Source organism: Polistes fuscatus, unplaced genomic scaffold (assembly GCF_010416935.1).
Source record: "Polistes fuscatus isolate 324 unplaced genomic scaffold, CU_Pfus_HIC Scaffold3, whole genome shotgun sequence".
Classification (NCBI taxonomy): Eukaryota; Metazoa; Arthropoda; class Insecta; order Hymenoptera; family Vespidae; genus Polistes; species Polistes fuscatus.
The window spans coordinates 15,769,024-15,793,827 of NW_025113107.1; the positions used below are offsets into that span (position 1 = coordinate 15,769,024).

General features: G+C 34.0%; 2 protein-coding genes across 3 annotated transcripts in view; both read right to left on the reverse strand.

Annotated features, from left to right (window-relative positions):
* Positions 1–4,144, reverse strand: part of LOC122519447 (extracellular serine/threonine protein CG31145) — a gene marked incomplete at its 5' end in the record, with an annotated part of 36,834 nt that extends 32,690 nt beyond the window's left edge. The window contains one exon of the mRNA XM_043638868.1: positions 1,905–4,144. Within this exon, the coding sequence (XP_043494803.1) occupies positions 1,905–4,144 (2,240 nt within the window). The remainder of the gene's footprint in view (positions 1–1,904) is intronic.
* Positions 4,145–4,205: 61 nt separating this feature from the next.
* The window catches only part of LOC122519470, an 87,384-nt gene continuing 66,785 nt past the window's right edge, over positions 4,206–24,804 (reverse strand). For both annotated transcript variants that reach the window (XR_006304294.1, XM_043638926.1), the window contains 2 exons: positions 22,431–22,731; positions 4,206–4,405 (listed from right to left, as the gene is read on the reverse strand). The gene's annotated coding sequence lies outside the window, so the exon portion shown is untranslated. The remainder of the gene's footprint in view (positions 4,406–22,430; positions 22,732–24,804) is intronic.

The window sequence follows — 24,804 nt, forward strand, 5'->3', positions numbered from 1 at the left end:
TATCGATCAAATTCAATCCGAAAAAAGAACTTTGCTAATCATCGATTTCTTAAATAAACAATAACATCTACATATATCGCAGAATTGATTTATTTTATCTCCGGATATTCAATGATAGATTTCAATTGAATTTCTAATTACTTTGGTAATACCAAGACGATAGTTAGTTCTGTTTCTATTTTACATTATCCTAATCCACGAATAGATTAATCGATTATCGTTTCCTTCTCGTCGTTTACGTTTAATAAGAGACTCAAAACTAGAAACAAAGTTCAAAGTTATTTTCATTTTCTATAAACGTATGATAAATAATATATAAAGGTATGTAAACTTTAAAAATATATACTTGCGCTATATTTGAAATTATATTAAAGGCTCGTTTATTTATATATTTTGCGAATGATTTCGAAGGGAAACTTTTTTTCAAAAGAATAACGGGGGAGGGATGGAAGTCATATTCGTTGTATCCCTTTTTTCTTGACGTGTTTTTATTCTCGAGAGACATTATAGAGTAAAAAGCATCGGATGGTTCGCACGGCAAATCTCCGAAGTCCTATCGCATCGTTTACACGCGTGTATGCGTGCGTTACCTAGGTAAACCCTTTTATGCTATTTCAAAAGTAAGAGGTAAGCATAGTATCACCGTCTTATGCCATTGTCGTTACTCGAGAACGTATAAGAAACAATGCGTTATTCCCTTAGGCATCGAGGTTATTTCGCGATATCACGTTATTTCAAACTCCTCTTATGTTAGATACTTCTCACCCTCTTTAATATCTTCCAACATCCCAGACAAAGCTTTGCTTTTCGATATACCACACTTTATGTTACCTATATAATAGTATTTTGACACATTTATTTTTGTAAATATGCATAAATAATGTTTATTCAAATCCTTCCACGAATTTATATTGATTATTTTAATATTATTAAGATTAATTAGAAAAGTAATACCTAAGATCAAATAAATAAATAATATTTGAATCCATTTAACTTCGCGTGCCACATTTAAACCGACGAATGAAAAGTTGTTTGCTATCGCAACACGTTACTTATCGTTTAATCGATAATTTTTATTTACCATTCTACTTTTTCAATGTATTTTGTATTTAATAGTGATTAAAAATAAAAAAGACCGTCCCTTTATAAAATATAAAAATATCTCGATGAAATTTGACGTATTCGATCTTATGTCTCAATGGTTGGCGATGATGAAGCGAACCTTAACGAAATGGAAGAGGATAAAGAAAAAATAAAAAGAAGAAAAGGGAACGGTGACCTAAGAAAGAAGAAAGGAAGGAAGGAAAAAGGGTGGATATAGGGTGAGGAAGAGTCCGCAATCGCGTTCGCACCAACGGACACGATCTCGTCGTGTGGAATGACTCGGGAGAAGAAAATCGTCTTCCTATGAACACGGTGTACGCGTGTACACCAACAGAAAACACCAATTTAATGTCTCCTATCGTGGCTTCGGTCTTCTTTTCTCGGACCTATCCAATATTTTATATCAAAATGTTAGATTTAACGAATCTCTATCGTTGATTTAACCTTTAAAACGATTTTCGAGGAAACTTTCTAAAATGTATTTGCCAAGTTCTCTTCTAAGGATAAGGATAATTAATGGAATATTCATTTGAGAATGAATTATCTTGCTAGCAACTGATATATATACCGAAGATTAAATCTAACCGTCAGTTAGAAGTCGAATTTACTTTGATTTTGGGAACGATCCTTATTCTCGGATGAATACATTTGATGTATTTCAAATTCGAATTTTCGCGAAACGTTCTAACTTTAATGCTAAATTTATTTTTAATTACTTTTAAAAATCAAACGAATGGGTCCTTTAATTTGCGAAAAAATATTTGATTCTTAGATCATAGAAAAAGTTAAAAAAAACTTACCCTAAGACAACGTGTCGGAGTTCTCCCAAGGTTGGATTATAACTATGATCTTCGGCACTAATCCTAACGACACCCTCGTCGGCGTTAATATCAAAACCGTTCGTAACGAATTCGATTAAATCGGCAAAATCGTCGTGTTTATCGGATTTTTCGGTCCCCGGTGAAACGGTAATGTCTTTGACGGAACGCGTGTACGTAGACGCGTCGTATTGTTCTTTGCTAGCATTGGTACGTTGTAAAAATTTTCGTCTAAATCCGGTGTAAACGGTTTCGACGTTGGGATCGTCGCCGATTCTGACGCGACCGTGGCTTGGTACCAAATGATGTCCACTGTAACCGAGATCCATTTGAAGATCCATCACCAAAAGTAAGGTGAATAGGATCACAAACGCGCTCAAACCGAGCATCAGTTTGTCGCGAATCCTGATAATTCTAATCGTCATTTTCATCTTCGAGTCGGTCGATTTCGATGCTCGATACTTTATACAATTCCTACCACTAGCGTTACTTTTGTCGTCGTCGATCTTCTCGTCGTTCTTCGACGATTCGATCCTATCGTCGATGATACTCTTTTCGATGGAATCGTTTCGTAGAACAGTCACGGATCGTAAAACATCGCCAACGGTAACATCGATAGACGGTGATTTCAAATTGACACTTTCTTCTTTTATACTCGATCGAGGTTCGTTCGAGCTTTCATCTAAGAGAATACTTTTTTCATCCTCGAGATCTCCTATCGAAATTCTTGGTGTTTCTATTAACGGCGATAATTGCTCGATTGATAACTTCGAACCGTTAACTTTGCTTTCCTCCTCTTTTTCTTCTTCTCCCTCTTCCTCCTCCTCCTCCTCCGCTTCGTTTCGCTCACTTTGTTCTCGTTGGGGTCGACGTGGCTCGTCTATTCGTCGTCCTGGCCCTTTTCGTTGTTGCTTTTGCTTTTGCTGCTGTTGTTGTTGTTGTTGTCGTCGTCGAAGTCGCCGTTGCGATCGTTGTTGTAGTCGTAATCGTTGTCGTCGTGGTCGTTGTCGTTCTCGTCGTTTCTCTTCTCCTTCTTCTTCTACTCCTCGTGCATCCGACAAATTTGCAAGTTTGCATTTTACGTCGGACGACGTGCTCGAAGCGCGCGCATGCAACTGGTCACTACTAATACTACTACTACTACTACTCTTTCCAACTATCGACAATTGTCCAGCAGTCGTTGAAACTTCTTCGAGATCGAATGACTCGTTAGCCTTATCACAGATTTGCCGTTTACGTCTCGATGACCTATGAACCTCCTCCGCTTCTTTCTCCTTCTTCTTCTCCTTCCTATCTTCTTTGTCCGACGGCGGAGAATATTTCACTTTCCTTTCGAACTTGCACCGTTCTAACAACTTACTTTCAGACTCACTAACATTTATTTCTTCTTCTTCTTCTTTTTCCTTTTCTCGCGATAACTTTGAACGCGTGTAATAACGTCTATGTACAATAGGCGAGCAGTCGACTAAAAGTGAATCCTCGGATTCTTTTTTCTTCTCGAAACGTCTTTTTAAATGTACACGCTCTTCCAATAAACGAAGATTGTCTTCCGAACGAATCAAATCTTCTACGTCCTCGATCGAAACACTTTTAGATCTCGACGAATCTTCCTCGCGTTTCCTATCTTTACTCAATACTACCAATTCCTTAGGTTTTCTCAATAAGTCCAATTCGCATAGAAGCGGCCTATTCCTCGATCCTTTTCTTCTAACAGGTGGCACAGGTCTAAGATGATTATCGTCCTTTTTCAAATTACTCGACGAATCCTCGTCGTTTTTACCCAAATGTAATTTTTTCTTCAAAACGCGAGGACTCTTACGAATGTTTCTGACCAATCTCTCGCATCCCTGGGTGATATTTTCCTTCGAAGTTTTGACCAATCGTTTGATAAACGAGTCGTTTCTTTCGACCTTCTTTAAAGTCTTTCTCGGTTCTTCTTCTTCCTCCTCGTCGATAGATTTTTTCGATGGTTTTATTCTCTCGCTCCAATGCTGTCTGATTTTGATTCGTCTTCTAGTTCTTTCGGCTGTTTGAGTTTCGACGGATAGATCGATCACTGATTTCGATCTACGTATCTCGTGCACCTCCCCCTCCTCTACTATCTTTCTCGTTAGTTTGAAATTTGAATCGTTGCCTTCGTACGTAAGGCGGTGGTCCAAACTCGCTCTCTCGATTTTCGATCCATTTGCTTCCAGACATCTCTTCGTGTCCAGAGTTATTTTCGATACGAACGGTTACAAACGTTGCCTCTTTTTATTTATTTCTTTTTTTTTCTCCCTTTCTTTCTTCTTCTTCTTTTTCTTCTATCGAATTGAAAATTATCTCGAAAATGAAACTAAAAGTACTATTATCTTTCTACTATCTAGCAACGGAACTATCTCACAGACTTTGGAATGTATAGTAGGTTCTAGCTATTTATCACAGACACGGTAATACGAAACCACGAGAGCGCTGCTAACCTTTCGAGTCCAGCACCTCCGCACCTGAAAAATAAAAAGATACGAGAATTGAGGAAAATAAAATGTTCAATTTTATACATATATTTTCTTTCTTTTTTTTTTATATATATATATATGCTTCTAAAGAATATATATCATTTGCAATAATATTTTCGAGAACCATACCGCGCGTATATTTTCGTGAAAAATTCGAGTATTTGTTATCGAAGATACATACGTATATCTATATAATAATTTATTTCGAAATTACTATACGCGTATATGTTTATACGAAAGATTCGAATTTGTAGAGATATATTAACCGACGAATTATTATTAATCTTATTACACGTTAGAAAATAAATGGATGTTATCGAGATGATTTCGAGCAGGTAAATCTAGAAAAGGGTTTTAGATAGGATGCTAGAAGAGGAAAAGTCTTTGCAGATATCGAGTGTGAAATAGAGTGACGATAATGGTTTGAGACCGGCCATTATGGTTATCGCAAGGTCTACCTCGTAAAGGCTTGTCGCATCGAAAACGGAGGAAGAGGAATCGCGATCGTAAAGACTCTTCCTTCTTCTACTCCCTATCGCTTTTAGAAAATGTTCTGGTATACGCGGAAATGCGGGTTATTCAATATTTTTTATCGAAATGCTAACCCCATTTTTGAATTTCCCGCCACGTCCGCTTATACCTCTCGTATCTATCGCAGAAAACGTTCTTTAAGTATTACGGGCAAACCGTACCTATACGCGTAACGACGATAATAATGATTTATCGTTCCTCTTTTTTCTTCCTCACCCCCCGTCCCTCGCTTCCTTTTTCTCATTCGTAAACATTTATTTATCTTGCTACAGAGATAGCGAAATCATCCTGACGAATCCACTTACGACGTAAAAATGAAAATAAAAGTCTACGAATGTATTCGCATTTTTGTCTCCGATCTTTCATTATTTCCAATAAATGTAATATATAAAAGACGGTAAAGTTACCGTCGATTATTATTTTTTAACATATAATTATGTAATTTTTAATACGTTAAATAATTTTTGAGATTAATTATATATATATATATATATAGATATTTAATAAAAATATTAATTGAATATATAATTATAAATCGACACGAAACTTTCCGGGCAATCCAAGAACCGTAGAAAAAGGTAAAATGGGTATTTATTATACTTTAGAATTTAATTATACCTAAACGAGAAAGAAAATTATTTCCTCACTTTAAACTTGTTTCCGAATTGTAAATATTACTTCGCGTTATACTAATTGGTTTATGGGGCGGGAGATCACTTTCGATTAATTTTCTATTTTTCTATTTTACTTTTTTTCTTTTTTTTTTTCTTTTTTTTCGTCCACAGTTACCGAACGTGATTTCATTTGAGAGTTCTATTTAAATCTGCAATATTATCGTTTTTTAAAATGTATCTAATATACATAAAAAAGATTGTACGTGGTCGACCATTACGTTCGATCGATTCCGAACGTATATAAGTACTTTAGAGGAAGAAGATAGTTTGCTTAAGTAGAAACGTCGATGAGTCTAGCTATCTTTATTACAGTCGAGTAGCAAGAGGGAACGGAATGTCAATAGCGCATTACTTTTTTGTCTCCTCCTTCCTTTCCCCTATTTCGTATGGAATATATGAACATTTTTCCATTAATAATTCGAATTATATTTATTTTTTTTAACAAAAAAAGGAAAAAAAGATGTAACGTCATTGAAGTAATCATCGCGGTTACTTTCGTTCTAATAAATGTTTAACTCTTATGAGAAAAAGAGGAGTAGTGGCAGGTTAGCGAAACGATTTGCTACTACTATTACTTGGCTTACGTAAACGAGTTTAGAGAGCAATGTTATATTTTTAGTATTGTACGTTATAATAAGCGGAAAATGTATGCCGGTAGAAAAAGGTGGAAGAAGAAGCCGAGTGCAAGAGCGTTGCTACATATTCATGAAGAATATATTGGAGTCTGAGAGAGATGGAATCGTATAAGAGAGTTGAGTGTAAAATAGAGGAAAAGAGAATATAGAAGCCGAATAAGAGACACCGTAAGTGTATGCCAAGCCTCTGGTAGGTAGTCGTGGATCATTTAAATACTGCATCGAAATACAACTAAATAAAGCAAGAGATCGAGCTCATGCTCGGAATATGAGATCGAGTTTGGATACGAAATGTGCCCAAAATTTCTAACCGTACCTTTTCTAATATACCTACCTATCTTTACTTTTTTTTCTACTTTATTCTATCATTTTAAATGTCGGTTTGTTGTATTCCTACGAGAGAGAAATTATCATTTCCATTATCATATTCCTTTTATTCGGTGTATATTATAGTAAATGAAACATCTTGCATAAGATGAAATCGACGTGCGTGCGTGCGTGCAGGTATTCAACGGTAAGAGTGAGAAATACTAGAGTAGAAATTTCATTGACGAGTAACATAACGAGACTGCGAACGACACGTGTGACTTTACAAAGTCGTAACCATAAAGCAAATTGCTTTGCGACATGCTGTACCTAGTCAGAGTAATTCGCTTGCTTTTATGTACGGTTGCTAAATTACCATTATTTGCTTATATTTCAACGATTAAGACTCGATGTTTCGAGTTTCCCCGAGAGACTCAATTATAGCGTTAACAACAAGTCTTAATGATCATTAAGAACAAATATATATATGTGTGTCGCGAATAAAATGTATCAAATAATTAAATAATCCAACACAAATGTATGATAGAAAACTATTAATATTTTTCAAGTACTTTTTCTTAATTTAAAACATTGCCTCCCCCCCTTCCCCAAATGTATATACAGAAAAATTATTCTAACTTTTTTCTTACATCTTTCTACTACCTATTATATTTCATTGAAAAATGATCTAAGCAAATCTAATCGAATACGTTTCAAATATAAAAAAGAAAACTGAAATTGATCGATCAGCGAATAACCCTTTTAGCAAGTTTAACAAATTTCTTTCTAAAGAAGTGATCTTTGGCGTCTCGATGGATGAGAAATCTTTATCGAAGGTAATAAGAAATGAAAAATCCATCGACTATCGAAAGACACTCAACGAAGGAACGAACATCTCTTTTCCTTTTCGCTCACGTCACATTTATCACATTCGTTTCAGCATCTTTCCATTCGTTTCTCTCTCTTTCTCTCTCTCTTTCCGTCTTTCTCATTCGTTGGAATGGAGGCCGCGACGAGTGCGGTGCTTTTATAGAAGACGCGATCGTTGACACATTTAAGTCGATCCTTTATCAACGAGAAATTGCGCAAACTTTTTCTTTTCGCGAAAGAAAAGAGATGAGAATAGGTTGGGGCTAGGTGGTAGCTAGTTGGAAAAAGAACAAGAAGAATGGAAAGAGACAAATAAGGAAAAAGGGTGCGAATGTGCGAGGAGTTGGCCGAGAGTGCAAATCGATCGAATCGAATTTTTCTTCTTCGTTTGTTTGAACATTTTCGATCGAAGTGCAACGGGTGCAACGCGTGCAGCGGTTGGTTTATTTTTAGGGGATATCAACTATGAGAATCGTTGCTGCCAAGAATAAATACTCTCGCGGCGTACCTAATAGTGGCTTGACAGATCCCTACCTCTTATTTTCAAATATTCATATACATATAGGAGAATCTATCGAGAGTATGCTCGAAAAACAACGAGAACGATGTGCAAGCGGATTCTTTGACGGTTCTCTGACGTTCTTCTCCCCCTCCCGCCCCCTCCTCCTCCTCCTCTTATTCTCTCTATTTCTTTTTTTCTCCGACGACACTTGACATGCCTACAAATCAATATACAACGCATCGAAATACACACCGGCACTTGGCAATCATGGTGAAAACCGAAAGAGAAGTGATTTATCCTCGAGCCTCCCTCCCCTCTTCCTCCCTTTTCAACAATTTAATCGAAACCGTGAAATCGAATCTTTTGTACGTAGGCTCCTGAGTTGAGATCCCATTTTAATTGAAAGACAAAAGAAATGTCGTATTTTGATCAATTTTAACCAACAAACTATCCTATCGTTCTTTCGACGTATTTTATTCTACGTAGTAATAAAAGTTAGAAAATAGAAGGAAAATGAATATTTCAAGGTAGACTATATTAATATTTTTAGTTGCATGCAATACGTAGTGGCACGTTGTGCATACGAGTAATTGCACTCGTGAAAAAGAGAAAGAAGAAAAAAGGTAGGAAGTGTGCAACAATCAGCCTTCATCTTTTATTCTCTTTTTTTACTAATATTTTTTGTCAAAGTACCTTATCGACTAAAATGAAAAAAAAGTAGAAAAAGAAATAATTTAAAAATTATCGATAACCTTGAAATATCGTAGAAAAAATATGCTTTTCATCGTGGACATTTTTCTAGGTGATAAAATTAAATAAATAAAAAAGAAAAAAATATATATATTTTGCATTATATGTATATTAAAAAGAAAAAATAATAAATAAATATATTTGTATACCTTTTTTTAATTATTATTATTATTTTTTGTATGGAAATACAAAAAGTTGGTAAAGATGATCGATGGTAGATTAAAATTGATTTTGAAGGGTCGTAGCGACGATTCAAGGTCCATAAGCGAGTGTAGAGGTACTAGGTAGAGGATAACTGATAAACGATTAACCTTCCAACGGGAGTATCGATTAAAACGTAGCAGTCTCTTCATTGTTCCGAGATAACGGCGGTTAAGCGAAACGTTAACTACCAAGGCAGACCGTCCCAACGTTTCATCGTACTAAAGTGCAACTCTAATGTGCGACCGCACACGTCATTCGCAGCCATCAATTTTGCATTGCGCCAGTACGCTAACGTATATGTAAGATAGGCGAGTACATCTACTAAACGCCTCTACTACCTACGCACGTGGTTGTGGTTAGTACATGATATTGCGGGTGTTTGCAAAGGCATCCAACCTAGCTTTTGAGATAATTGAAGATAATGACAGTTGCTATGATACTATATTTAGAATAGCCGACCAAGCATGATTGTGTGTCCTTCGTGATCTATCCTAAATTGTTTCTTCTGATGACGCATCGAAATTCAAACCTACGATAAAACCTCTCCACGTATGCAAATAAGTATACAATACGACCCCGATAAATCGCGTTACAAAATATATATCGTTAAGAATAATTATATTTTATAGTTCCTATTCTTGGACTGTGATGCTTAATAAAGATACATTATTGTATAATAATAATTAAATTATTTATAATAGTTGAATAGTTTTGAGCATAACACGGAAAACATTCTTTTTTCAAATTCATTTTAAAAAAACAAAAAATATATAATAGAAGCTTTTTGTTTGTGTACTGTTCGATCAACCAACCCTCGTATACAGGATACACCATTTAATTGTAATACATTTACAATACCACTTTTTAATAAAATATATATAAATATAAATGGAACGTATGTGTAGAGTTTTCTGTAAAAATTGATTATTTTGTCAATTAGTTTGAACAAATATAATAACCGCGACTATTGAAATAAAAATAAACAGAGCGAAAGAAAGGGGGGAACGGGCATACGTTTTTAAATACTTCGTTGTACTTTATTTTTCTCTTTCAATAATAATTGTCATCAGGAATAGAAACGTTCATATTTTCGTTTCTTTTTCTTTTTATCGAACCGATCTATCCTCTTGAAAATTCCCGATGAATGTTCCTCTCGTTAACGTTTGCAGCGCGAATGATTTATATTCGGGATTTTATCGATCTCTCTGTTTCAGTTGCTCTTTATAATTCTTTTCACTTTTTTAAATGGATTGATTCGATTCGAAACGATAAGATAGATTACATTTGATCTGGGTTCGTTAGAGAGAAGCTTTGAATTCTCGGATGGGAAATAGAATTTGCATTGACGACAAAATAGTCGAGGAGGGTTTGGTTACGTGTAGCTACTAAATTATAAGTTTTCCAGTTCTCTGCACGGCTTACCGTTTGGTTAATTATCAAAATCGATAAATCTTTTGATTACGCAAGGGAATCAATGGATTCCGATTTGTAGTTTTGCTGCTAAACCGAGTTACTTGCAATTAACGTGGGGCTAGTAATAATCTACGAATTAATTTAATATTTTTCATTTGGAAACGAGTTTGAAACTTTCTTCGGAGATAAAAAAAAGCTCGGGTAAACGTCAATAACGATGGACAACGACAACGACGACGATGACGATGTTATATAAGAAACATCGGTATGCAACTTCATGCCTACGGAATGAAATGAAAACCATTCGACGATTCTAATCGTATACCGTCATATCCGGTAGAGAAGAAGATTCATACGCGAGAAAAGAAAAAGAAATTTGTAGATATTAAATTATTATAGCTAAAAGACGGATGTACACATTGAATTTTTAAGCGAAAGACAATTATTTCTTTTAATTACGTTGGTGCAAACGTTGACAAAAGTTTATTCGTGTCTACGAATAACGAGATTTCTAAAAAATAATCACGCGAAGTTTCGTCATTTAAAATAAATACGAGAATAAATATTAAAAAAAGAAATCATCGAGTAAAGTAACGCAATTTTGTTAATACTTAAAAGCAACCCTTCTCGCGCCGTTTGAAAATTTCATTTTACCTTTTCGAAAATGCGGTCGGACTTGCGCGCATTAACAGTAGTATGTGAAATTAAGAAAATGAAGTATATATACGAGCTAAGTATGTGCATTCGCGCGTGCGCCTGCAACAGGCGGTGCAGCTTTTGCTTCGATGCGGTTGAATAACATTAACGAGGCATCGCAACCTCCAAATTGGACCTTCCTAGCAATTTTCACTATAGTGTTTTGGAAGATATCGCTTTTCTCCAGCCAACATTTGCCAAAGACTCGCTTCGAGAGAATACGAATATGCGAGCTCTCTCACATTTGTTCCACTTCATTTTCATGACTCTGATTATCATTATCTTCCTGAGACAAAACAGACAATAAGAAAGAAAATAGAGAGAAAGAGGGAAAACATTCGAATCGAACGAATTTACCGAACCTTATTTTATCGACGCATCCTCGAAAGTAATTTTTAACGATACTGGATTGAGATATTTAGCACTCAAAGGTTGAAAAAAAAAAAAGAAAAATCCTTTTATAAACGAATACGTTTATGTGGTCAATTCAAATATTAGATTTTTCTTAACCGTTCGCGAGAGCAACGCCAGTTCGATCTCTCGTTTTTTTTTTTTTTTAATATTTCACGCAAAAAAAAATCAGAACATTGAGCAACCGTGTGTTAGCCCAATTGACTCTCGATCTATCGACTATCGATTTATCGATACGTATCGCAAATTCTCTCTCCATTCATAAGCTTGTCACATTTTGACAAGATTTTTTCAAAAGGCCACTCATACGGTTTAACTTTTTTTCAGATGTGACTGAATAAAAGTATGTTTCTCGTTTTTTATTTTTTTTTTTAAATATTACGGAACGTTAATTGATATTTAAAAAAAAAATTGTTTAACTTTTGTGGTACCAGATTTGTAACACTTTGTTGATAATATAAGATAAAATTATGATTATAAGATGCGAACAGAAAAGATTGGTCATAAAGCAAAGATAGCGCAGCAAAACCTTCCTTCGTTTACGGCTACACACACACACACACATATATATGCCAGTGATTTACGATGCTCGTCACGTTGATAAGAAAATGCTTGTTAAAGTGCGCAGATAAAACAAATGCAGGTTATATAATGTGACGATTGAAGCTCGCCGATACAGAAATGCGAAATGCCATTCTTTACCATTCACATTTATCTATTTTTAATGTCTTTATGAAAAGCAAAGTACAATAATAAAAATACTATTTAATTTTGTATACGTTATGAGTTAATTATGAAAATATTTTCATCGATTTTAAGGAATATCTCGGTGAGCTTGAAATATCGAGAAATAAGATTCCGATCAAATTATTATTAATCAAATCAAATATATTTATCCGCGTAATAATTGTAAATCATTTTCCGAGTGGAAACTACGTTTAATTCGTTTAATCATTCTTATTAAAATATATCTTATGCAATTTAGTTCAAAAAAAAAAAAAATGAAACGGAAGAGAAAAGAATTGCTAGAAAAATATAATTATCTTTTAAACCGAAGCTTTTTTAAAACCTGTTTTTGCTTATATCTAACAGTAATTTTAAAACATAGAACAAGGAGATATCCAATATGCGTTTCGACGTTCGGGTTATCTCCAGTGAAAAGGTGAAACGGTCAAAAATTATGAAGATTCTTTTTGTTCGATATCTTGATGATTATTTTGACGAATGGGAACATTTTCTCCGAGTTCAAAATAAAATTTTACTAAAGTCCAATAAAAAAAGAAAAAGAAAAGAAGAAAGCAAACAATATTTAATTATATTCGTTCGAATATAAAAATAAAACGTGTGTTGATAACAATTGTTATTTATTTATTTATTTATTCATTTATTTATTCGCACGCACGTGTGCGTATGTACACGTTCAAGTAATTTACACGTAAAATAATTTTATATGCAAATTAAAATGACAATTTATTTATAATTGCACATTCCCCCTTTTATTTTTCTGTTTAGTCTTCTTTTATTTGTTTTAATTTACGAGAAAAATAATCGACGATGCGATCAAGCGGACGTATTATAAATAACGACACTCGGCTTGTACGATGTTATAAAATATAATATTATCTTTGAAAAAATAAATTTGTATTTTTCTCATATCGTTGATCTATAAATTTGTATAAATAAAATCTTGAACATTTCACCATAATTATAGCATATTAAATAGATTCCGATAAAAAAAAGAAAAAAGAACAAAAATTTCTTTATAACGATCCCTCGTAATTATCGCGCATTAGCTTGCATGCTTTTCCGTGCAAATGAAAATGATTTTATAATTCATTATTCCAAAGAATATTTTTTTCGAAACGTTACGTTATTGTTCCTCCTCCAACTCGTACGTCAGATATATTTTGTTCGATATTTTCAATTTATCCTTTTATCATTATTTTCAACGTATCAAGTTTCAGCGTGTTTTTCGCGTTCCCAGCAATAATAATAATAATAATAATAATAATAATAATTTTTTTCCTAATACTCTTTCTCCAAAACGTTCCTAAAGATAATTTATATTATATCAAAGTAACATAACATATACAAGGACTCGTTGGCTCTTATCTCTTCTTTTATTTCTTTTCTTACTTTGCTTTTTTTATCCTTTTACTTCGCCTAATTAGACGCCCCGTTCGAATGTCTCGAGAACTCGAGTAATATCGTGCTACCTGTTTCCGTGCAATTGAATTTTATCGTTTATCACCATCTATGTACTTATATTCTTATGTATGTGTAAAAAGAAGAAAAAACAAAAAATCCAATGGTACACGTTTTGGCATGATATCGACAATTATTTTCTCAGAAAAATGACTATCCAATAACGAGAGACCCTCGGTTTTATGTAATAGAAGTTAACAATTTATTCGATAATATTAAATATTACATTTTATTTTCTATCCCGAAGATTTCTAGATAATTTACGTAACTTTAATTTTTAGTTTTGCAAATATTCCTTACCGTCTTTCGTTATTAACTACAATCTAAAGAACGATATTTAACTCTTAGGATCGTGGAGCTTCGAATTCGATGATACAACGATGCCTATTATTACAAGGAGAAAGGACGTTGCACGCAGATATCGTAAATAATCATAAATTTCGATATTAAATTGATGAGTAGGTAATTAAAAGAAAAAAAAAAAAAAAGAAACAATTTTTTAATGACGCAATCGCAAACAATTACGCACGCACATTCCCTCGCATTTATTTCTAATTGCAACTGAAAAGACGTAAAATAGAAAGAAAAGAAAAATAATATAAATTACATAAATAAATATATAATTAATGATATTAGAAAAAATTAGAAAACAAAAAAAAACGATTGTAAGGACGCATTTGCAGCATACATATATCTGCATCGTAATGGGGTTTAGCATTCGAAGTATAGAATTTCTTAATTACATATGAAACCGTGCCTTTCTAGATGGCGATAGGACTCCCGATTTAACTTGACTTGACTCGACTCGACTCGGTTCAGCTCGGCTCGAAGCCAAACCGCGAATGTTGTTGGTCTTTTAAAAAGATTCTATAGACAGGTTTCCGAAGGAAAGCGAAACTGGCCTGCAGCGGCAACGAAGCTGGTTCTTCGGATTTTTCTTTTCTATCTTTCTTCTTAGTCTTCTTCGTCTTCTTCTTCTTCTTCTTCTTATGTTAGATTTCTTTTTATCGCATCTCTTTTCTACGCGTGCGTTTATCTACGCGACTCGTAGATTTTTTTCCATTTATGTCGCACGTCCAATGACCGTTTGGAAAAGCGAAAACATCATTTGAACTCTAGTAGAAGAAGAAAAAAAAAAGGGGGGTAAAAATACTTAGAAAGAAAAAAAAGGAAATATCAAAAACTGGTTTTTCAGAGTAAGACATGAGATAACAACCGAACGTAATCGGAACGAGTTTTTCCACCCAAATGATATCTTTGACTCGTCATTTTTCTATAAATTAATCACTATCTAAAACAAGTTTATGAAAAGATTTATGCGAATGAGATACATTTAAACAAAACGAACAAATAAATAAATATAACCTTCTTCCTCGTTTCAATTCGTTATTTTACGTAATTAATTTTTTACCATCTTTCCCCATTGCAATTTATTTGCAATATCTTTACAAACGTAAATTCATTTATCGACTATTTTTATTTGATGCAGTTAAAATATGAATAGAAAAAAATATAAACAGGTTAATAAAAAAAAAACATTTCCCGTTCGTAAACCTCGCTATTGTTTCTACTTCGATGTTCGACTATAAAAACATCTCGTATAATAATAATCGTAACAATGCAAAAAAAAAATAAAATAAAAAAAAGGAAAAAAAATGTATTCATTATAAGTTTGACGTTTTACGCGGTAAATTCCATAAACTGATTTACGCCTGAATTCCTCCTACACTGAATATGAATGAATAAATACTCTTCCATGGGTCATTAATCTACAAGATAATAAATTAGATCTATCAATCTTTTTATCAATCTCTATAGATTATTTTTTTTTCCTTTCCGGTGAAAGGAAGATGACCGTGCAAACGCGAACGAGAGGAAACAAGAAAAAAAGAAAAAAATAGGAAGAAGAAGAAGAAGAAGAAGAGGAAGAGAAAGGAGATACGTTTCTTCTCATTGAAATGAGATATTTAAACTATAGCTGTATATTAGATAATTGTCCCTTGAGTGTGTATACGGACAAATACAGATTATAAGTCGTATATCAATTCGATAGAATGAAAAATAGGTCCCCCTTCTATTTTATTCATATACGCGTATACCATTATATTTATGCAAATAATGATTGTAAAGTTCAAATGTAGAAATATATATATATGTATATATGTATATGTATATAAATATAATACTTGTGTGTTCCATCTAACCCAAGATTTACAACAACTTTCGCTCCGCTCACGGAATTCTTAATGCTAACGCGTGACACTTCCGCACGAACAAATCTTTCTCTATCTCTCTCTTTCTTTTTTTTCTTCCTCCCACCTCATCCCCTCTTCGATGATTTCGACGTGCTCCGATAAAGCAAAAGGAAGATAGAAGGGAAAGAGAAATGAAATATCGATAGAAAAGGAGGGGGGGGAGCATGGGAAAGGAGTGTAGACAAAAATTAACGAATTAAGTTAAAAGAAAATCGATTAGATTTCCAAATGTTTTCTTAATTAAACTTTTGACGATTATTAAACCACGACCCACCATTGACCCACGAATAGGAAAGTATCGTAAAATTGAATCGTTGAAAAATAGTATTCAACAGGTGTAACCGGTGCATTCGTTAGATCAACTTCATTTTTTAAGAATAAATCTGTTGGTCGTTTATAAAAAATATCGCCAACTAGTACCGTTCCGAACGGATAAGAAAAATATCAAGTATTCTTAGATTTGTATCAAAGTTATAAATAGAAAAAAAAAAATTGGACAAGTTTTTCTACTTTTCTTTTTCTGTGAAAATGAGTGAAATGACCGAATTTAAAAGGGACACCGAGATGATGCATCTTTGATTTGGTCCACCCTGGTTTGTAGAAAAAAAAAGAATCAAACAAACAAAGAGGAATGAAGAAGAAGAAGAAGAAGAAGAAGAGAGGTAAGAGAAAATGAAAAAGAGAGAGAGATATATATATAAAAGGGAGGAACACAAAGTACGTACTAATCCCTTAAGAGCTTCGCGTAGGAGGAAAATAGAGAGAGAGAGAGAGAGAGAGAGAAAAAGGTATCCTGTGGGAATAAAGGGAACTCTTCTCCGGGTGAGGCAAGAGATTCATTGAAATACTAAAGAACTCGGCGGAAAAACAGCATCCGAGTTAAACTCCTGAGGAGATACCTTCGTGTCTCCGCTGAGAGATCGGCTTTTCAACAACGATGTTCGATCAAAATTTCTTTCTTTACCTTTTTACCATACCACCAAACCATCCCCTACGACGTACCGTACTTTCCGATAAAAGAAAGATAAACAAAAATAAAAAGGAAAAGTCTTTTATAGGTTACACGAAAAAAAAAGAAAAAAAGAAAAAAATCCCTCGGCCCCCTTTTTTCTCTCCCTCTGGGAAACGTTAATTAATTATTTACCGAGTTTTCTACTGGTCTGTTTTACTTGTTTCTCTTTTTACTTCTATTTTTATTTTTATATTTAGAAATGACTAGAACGATGACGTCGCAAATTAAAAACACCCTCGTCAAATATATCGCAAGATCAATTTTGTCTGACTGTTCGATTATAAAAATAATATTAGTCGTCGTTGTTACGATCAAAAAATGATTTCCCTTTTTTAAAGTACGTCAATTACGATTTTGACCTTTTCTTATTTGTAATAATAATAATAATAATAAAAACACCTACGTCAGTTGACGAGTATAGTAACTCGGTTAATTTAACAATTATTAAATCTATTCGTCGAGTGGATACGAATGATAAAATTAGTGTGCTCGCTTGCAAAATTTAGGATAGTTAGATAGGATTAAGTGGAAATTACTGTGACTTGATGGGAGAGTTTTTTTTTTTTACGGTCCCCTATAAATTTAAGAAAGCGCTTGCTCAGGACTCTAAGGATTTATCTACGACATCTTAAGTAACAACGTAACCTCATTTTTATTATAGGTGAAAACGGAACCCGATAAACTTCACCTACGTTGGTTGTACACTTTTTGTGTTTTATTATTATTTTTAACTCACAACAGACACGTTGCTTTGTTAACACCGAGGAAACAAATTGGATCAACTGTAAAATCCATGGAAGGAAAAAATGTTCTAATAATTTATCTTATTGAAAAATCATTTTAAAAGGTTTCAAAGTGACGTAGTAAGTGACGTTAATGAAAAAATCCTCGTTCAGGGTGACTGACAAAATTTCAGGGGAATGAATCGTACAAAATTATTGATAAAGATCTGACTCGAATACATTGGAAAAGCTTGAACGATGGACTTGGAGATGGATGCATCAACCATTTATCGACGTTTAAAATCAATGAGAACAATTTCGGAAGGAAAGTAAATGGAATTTTACATCGATTGATCGTTCAAACTTTTCATCATCGATAATGCCAGCAGTATCCTCTCGTATTAGTGTTAAAAACAACATTATTAGAAGGCTTTCAAATGGGCGGAAAATTATTAACGGTTAGTTTACTTTTAGAAATGGGATTTGAACGTTTCTTAAAAAGTAGCAGAAGGCAACGGGGAGAGAAGGCAAAGAAACAGATTGGATAATATGTATATTTTGGCAAAACAATATTAAATAAATAACACCGCGCGTTATTTGCATGTCAAACTTACTCGAGAATAAGAAGGAAAATTTGAAAACGATTTGATATATGTGGAAGGAGGTTGCGAAAACTTTTCGGCATAACGCGGAAACAATTTTTTTCCTCGATCAAACTTACTTTCATTTTTCGACGGAGTTTCAAAACTTTTCTATCCAACCCCGCGTATATCGAATTTCATTTACGTTCGATCTTTAATTGTCTAGTTTTGCGAGCAGCCGATAAAAATAAAACAATCTCTTATTAAAAATGATTGAAAATAGAAAAGAAAAAGGAAAAATGTAAAAATATGATATAATAATATGAATAATTGAAAGGTGGACGTTTGATGGGCGTTCAACAAGTTGATTTGATAAAAAGAAAGAAATAAGGAACGATTGATAAATAGTAAGAATGGAAAAGCCAAGGGGAAATCCGATTCTATTTGCTCTTCAACGCCGACAAGATTCTCACGGCCGACTTATTCGTTCTCGTTTTCTCGCTTTCCGCAAACTCGCGTTCGGGAAAAGAGAGGTAGGTATATCTCCGAAATGACAGCGAGTCGGCCCCCGTTGAGGAGAGTCGAGTTGAGGAGAATGGAAAGATAGAAAAGTCGTTAGGCACGTCGAGGCGTGTCGTCGTGCGACGAACCGATAAATACACCGAGAATAGGTCTCTCTTTTCTCCTATTTCTCTTTGTCTTCGCGATGAATATTTCAACGTCTACGATAAATCCCTAAGGAAGTAGCATTGTACGTTAACGCGTTTACCGTCAACCTAGTTCTACGATCTAATATTTTATAATTAACAAAGAAAGCTAAGCAAAAAAAAAAACACCCTATCATCTCGAATTGTAATCAAATTCGATATAAATTTTTAGCAACGTCGGCTATATTTAGAACAGATTCGACAATTTTTGATATCATTGTCAATCTAATTGTACAATCAAATATCTTACAATTAACAAAGAAAGCTAAGCAAAAAATAGACAACCCCATCAAATTGTAATAGAATTCGCTATAAATTTGTAATAACGTAGGATATATTCAGAACCGATTCGAGGATTTTTGACATCATTGTCAACCTAGATGTATAATCAAATATCTCACAATTAAAAAAGAAAGCTAAGCAAAAAATAGACAACCGTCTCTCAAAAATTGTAATACAATTCAATATAAACTTTTAATAATGTGCGGTATATTCAGAACCGATTCAAGAATACGTGGCAGCCCCAGGACGATTTTTAGGGTTTGACTACTCTTTTTAAGAACAAAATTAATAAATAAATCAATGTCAATGTAAATGATTAAAAAGAGAAAAATAATATTAATGACCGCCTACGAAGAAACAAACAAAACCACGAAAATCAAAGATTCGTCTTACCGCATAGGAGTAAAACCCAACGTTGAAATATCGAGGATCAAAGAGAGTGGTCAAGGTGGAGCAGTAAATGTATCAACTTTCTGGACTTTTTTTTTCCAAAAGTAAAAGAAAATTCAAAAAGGAGTAAATCGAAAGGGAATAGGTGCTCGAAAGGATCTCTTTCTAAAGTAAACCAAGAAGAATCGGAAATTTCTTTTCCTTTAAACCTCGGGTTAAGGGTCAACGAGAGAACTTTCTTTCTTTTATTTTCATCAAGAGTGAGTGAGAGAGAGAGGAAAGAAGAAAACAAAAGTAGAATGAGAGGGATAAGAGTAATCGTACGGACGAATCGATTCTCATACGACGAAGAAAGGTTGCTGCTGCCTTTGTTCGTGCTTTTTCTTTTCTACTTATACTTCTACTTTTCCTTCTTTTTTTTTCTTTTACCTTCGAGCAGCAGAAAGTTAAAGGTTACCGATGCGTTCCTCGTCCAAGGTATACGTATACGAAGTAACGTGTTCTTATGCACGGACACGCGCATCAGGATTATGCAAGAGGAGCGCATCATATAGCCTCGTGCCAATCGCGTACACGTTCTCTTCTCTCAAAGCACCAACACCATCGCCGACACAACCACTACCACCACCAGTTAGCTATAGCTGGGCTTCGTTTCACTGCGGATATCTTGCTATATATTATGTACGCTTGGTGACGCGTAATTACGATTAGCGAATGACTTTCATGTTCGAATCAGAGGCATCGCGCTGTTTTTTTCCCTCTCTACCAAAGTCGCAGATATAAATTGGGTTGTTTGGAAAGTAATTTCGTCCCCCCCCTCCCCAAGAAATTTTATTACTGGCATTTATCATTACTGGATTGTAAATATGAAAAAAAAATCTTTCAATTACCAAAAAAAAAAATGATTTTCCGTAGAACTCAATAAATTGTTCTTCCTATCTATCTCTACTCGATTTCCCTCTTTTTCATTCGCAATTGCGTTCTCCCGCGAAAAATGCTAATTTTTTGACTAATACGCGACGCTATTTTTTTGTTCTCTCTCTCGTTCGAGCCACGCGCGATTTGACTATCAAATGATCCACCGATTTACGAACGTCGGTGAGTCATTTAATAAATTATATGATTTGTTTTGCTTAACAAGTATCTAGTTTCTAAATTTGATATCTTAAAATACGAACAATTTGTAGATACGATTTGTCATTAAATGAATTTTAATTACTATCATTAGAATATTTCAATTTGTTTTCGAATAAAAGGAAACAAATACTGTTACGTATTTATGACGATTAATATGAAAAAAGTAAAATACGAGAATTGTGTTATACTAACAGTTACTTCGTAAATACCATTTTATTCGGTAATAAACAAAAAAAAAAATAAAAAAGAAAGGGTTCCAGGTTAACCACCTTTTGCGGCGAACACCATTGCAAAATCGACTACTCGGAGTAAGTATTATCGGACGGTCATCTATAAATAGATGGATAGATTACTTGGTCGTTATGTTCCGCGACGTTAGCCGTGGAAAATAAAAATAAAATGGGAAAGTGCAAATGGAATACAAATTGTGGATCCCTATGAAGGTGAATACCAAGTATATGATGATGATTCCTCTTCTTGGATAAGGAAATTCACTCGAGTATGAGGTCATCGCGAATGGTTCAAAGAAAACCCCTCGCACCCCATTAAAATTGAAAATTCATCGAAATTTGAAACTTTAACGAATCACCCCAGATAATCCGCGGAATAACTGATTTCTGCACTTTAGCGGTAACATATATACAATATATATAGAAGGAAAAAATATTAGATGGTTTTTAAATCATAGCTGGACAGCACACGCACGCGCGCACACTCGTGCAAATGATTCACTCATACGAAAAATATATATACTCACTTTCCACTACCACTTATATATATTCAGTGGGTCGAACAAGCAGAATTTTCATTTGTCGCATCGATTATCACGCATTCGTTTGCTTTCCAATTTCACGCTACGTCTACGTCGATACTTACGCTTTTATGCGAAAACATCGAACCTGCGCCATTTTCGAAACGTGCACACACGCGCACACGCACAAACTATGAACGTATATACCCACAGCTCGCGATTTTCAAAACCGCAATTCTCAATTCTCTTGACTATTCCTTGTTATCGATACTTTATTCGAGATATAATATATCGAACTATACAGCATGGGTGGAAACCCCATTAATAAATTATGAAAAAATTCATTCAAAAAATTACAAAGAACGTGCACTCGCGCGAACGCACGCACACACGCGCATACATCAATCCAGGATGGTGGATCAAGGAATCGTTATTGTAGACGATCCATAAATGTCGTAAAAAACAAATAGAAAAAAAAAAACAAGAGCACTTTCACGGAATTTTGAGCAACGCTGATGGGAATAGGAATTTTTTATGTTTCCAAATGCATCGGCTCTGTGTAAGCTCGGCAACGTTTACACGAGCTGCTCCTATGAATATTCAAGAGTTTTTCTCGGGTTTAAAACAAAAAAAGGACAAAAAAAAAAAAGAAAAAGAAAAAGAACATAACGTTTTCCTTCCGCGTTTCTTCTTTTCATTCTCCTAATTCTTCTTCCAACTTATCGATAATCGTACGAGAGAATTTCTCGATGGAAATTTGTAAAATTGATGTAAAGAAAAAAAAACAAATCCGCGGAGAAAATTAATGACGAATCGACCTTGGAATAAAGCAAATACACATTTATCATATATATATGTACCTTGTTTCTTATCCATTTCTTCTGCGCGATTCGAGATAAGATTCGTGTTCTTCAAAAGTGTAAAAGCATGCAAGAAAATAATGAGAGAAATCATTGTCGTCGTAGTCATAAAAACTTACCGTTAGTAGTTTTCCGTTTGTCGCGTAAAGATGGCCGCTGTTCACTCTCCATCATTGTCATCATCATCTTCCTCGAAACGTTTCTTCCTGCGTAGGGAAGAAATGTAACAGCGATGCGTTTACATGGCGTTAATAAAACGTTAATACACCTCGCTTTGACAATCGGTTAATTTTCTACACTCGTTTGTTAGTAGAAGAATATCACATCCTTGACATCATCACCTATGCGCGAACGTATTACTCGACCAATGGTGGTTCTTCTTATCACCGTTGCTTGCCAACCCCAACGGTACGTAGAAATCTGAAAAATGTCAAACAATGGCAAAAACTCGTGAGCAAAACCACAACGTGCTTTTTAAGAAAAACAAACAAAAAATTCTTCTAATTCATAACGGTGCACGCGAATTAACGAAAGTATTCTCCTATTTGACGAATATCGTACATAAACAAAATGTAATTAAATGATTTAACTTATATATTAACTATAATATATTATATTTATCCCCATGAATATATTGTACGTAATTAGTAGTTTGGAAAATCATAGAAAACGAGTGAAAGAGAAAAGCTTTTTCAGTTGATTTATTCGTCGAACGAAACTACGTATTTATATGCGTCCATACGGTATACTAGTTGTAAGCTTATTAACGATAAATCGACAGCTTGATATAATCGAAGTGTAATTTATATGAGAGTTGAGATTCCCTGTGTAAACGCGCCAGATAACAGTTAAAAGGATGTAAATTCTATGTACAGTTAAAATCTATTCATAAAAATATTCTAACGCTATTAAAAAATTAATTAATCTTGTTAATTTAGTAGCAAAAGTTTTGACAAAAGAAAAATGCATATAAATGTTTTTTTTCTTTTAGATTGATTTGTCTTCATTAAAAATCAGCTTATATCTTGAAACGAGTTAGATTAAATTAAAGAGAGAAAATGCAAGTTTAATGAACGGTTTACTGGTCGGTTACTAAAACTGTTTCAAGATATATCTTGAAAGGTTAACGCTTCGTGAATGGAAGAAAGTGCTTTCAAGTTCGAGTTAAAAAGAGTAAATAGAATCTCGGACGATGCACTTTAGCCTATATACCTACTAAATATTATGAACGTGTATATATATATGTATGAACATACATTCATAATACCGGTATAGAACGCAACGTATATAATTCTGTTACTAATTAGAATTCTCCGACGAAATCGTGAAAAAAGGAAAAAGTAGAAAATGTGTCGCCGGAGTGAAACAAAAGAAAACGAAAAAAAAGAAAAACCCATCTGATTGGATTAGATTCGGAGCATCGAACGCACATGCGTTTGATTATTCGAGAGAGTAATTGCAATGTGTAATTAAATCGTTGGTTCAACCTTTTATAAAATCTCGGCACGTGTTACTTCTCCTCCTCCTCCTCCTCTTCCACTTTTTCATCCCCCCAACTATCCCCCTCCTTTCCGCTAACCCATCCGCCGTTGGCTTCGCAACCGGAAGAACATCTCCGATTTCTGCTAAAATTTCTGTTAATTACACGCACGTATATGTGGATTCACGTAATTAAAATGGAAATTCAGCAGCCGATATCTTTCGGTTGCATTACGCAAACAAGAATTATCGACAGATTTAATTATTGTCCAATTTTACAAGTATCCCGTTGAAATCGTCGAAAAGTAGTAGGTATAATTGTAAATATACGCTGACACCGGAAAAATAGTATTAATAATCTAGTGTTTCGTGTACAAAATATTATATGTTTAAATAAATAAGGTTGAAAACTATCGATACTTTTTAAGTATAAACGTAAGTTGTATAAACGTAAATGCTTTTGGATGTATTACGTACACCCACGCACAAATATATATACGCATATTAAAATTCTTAATAAACTAATTAAAGGGTTCGAATTAAATCAAAGTGTAAGAGAGAAATTATCGATAAAAATAAATGTTTGTATAATATTATAGAAACAAGTATTTCAAAACGATGTTAAATAATTATACGGTGTACGTTAATTAATATCGTTCAAAGTCATCATTGTTTGGTCAGATGTATATTATGGCAACTATTCGATGGTAAATATTTCCTCGTGGAAATATTTAATTAAGTATAACATTAGGTACATCGTTCTCTCTATAACAAATACGAATACTGTGTAATTTTGTCGCTACTATATTAATCGATCATAAGTTGAGATAAACGATAATAATCGTTTTTATCGCTGAACGAGAAAGCACGTCTTGTTTCTTATAATTGTTATCGATTTTATTTATTGATGATATCATGCTATTCTCAGTTAACACTTAAGTAAGTAAGTACGCTATTAATGGTTTTACGTTTAGAATTTAGATTTTGAATTCGTATTATTATGAACGAATAGAG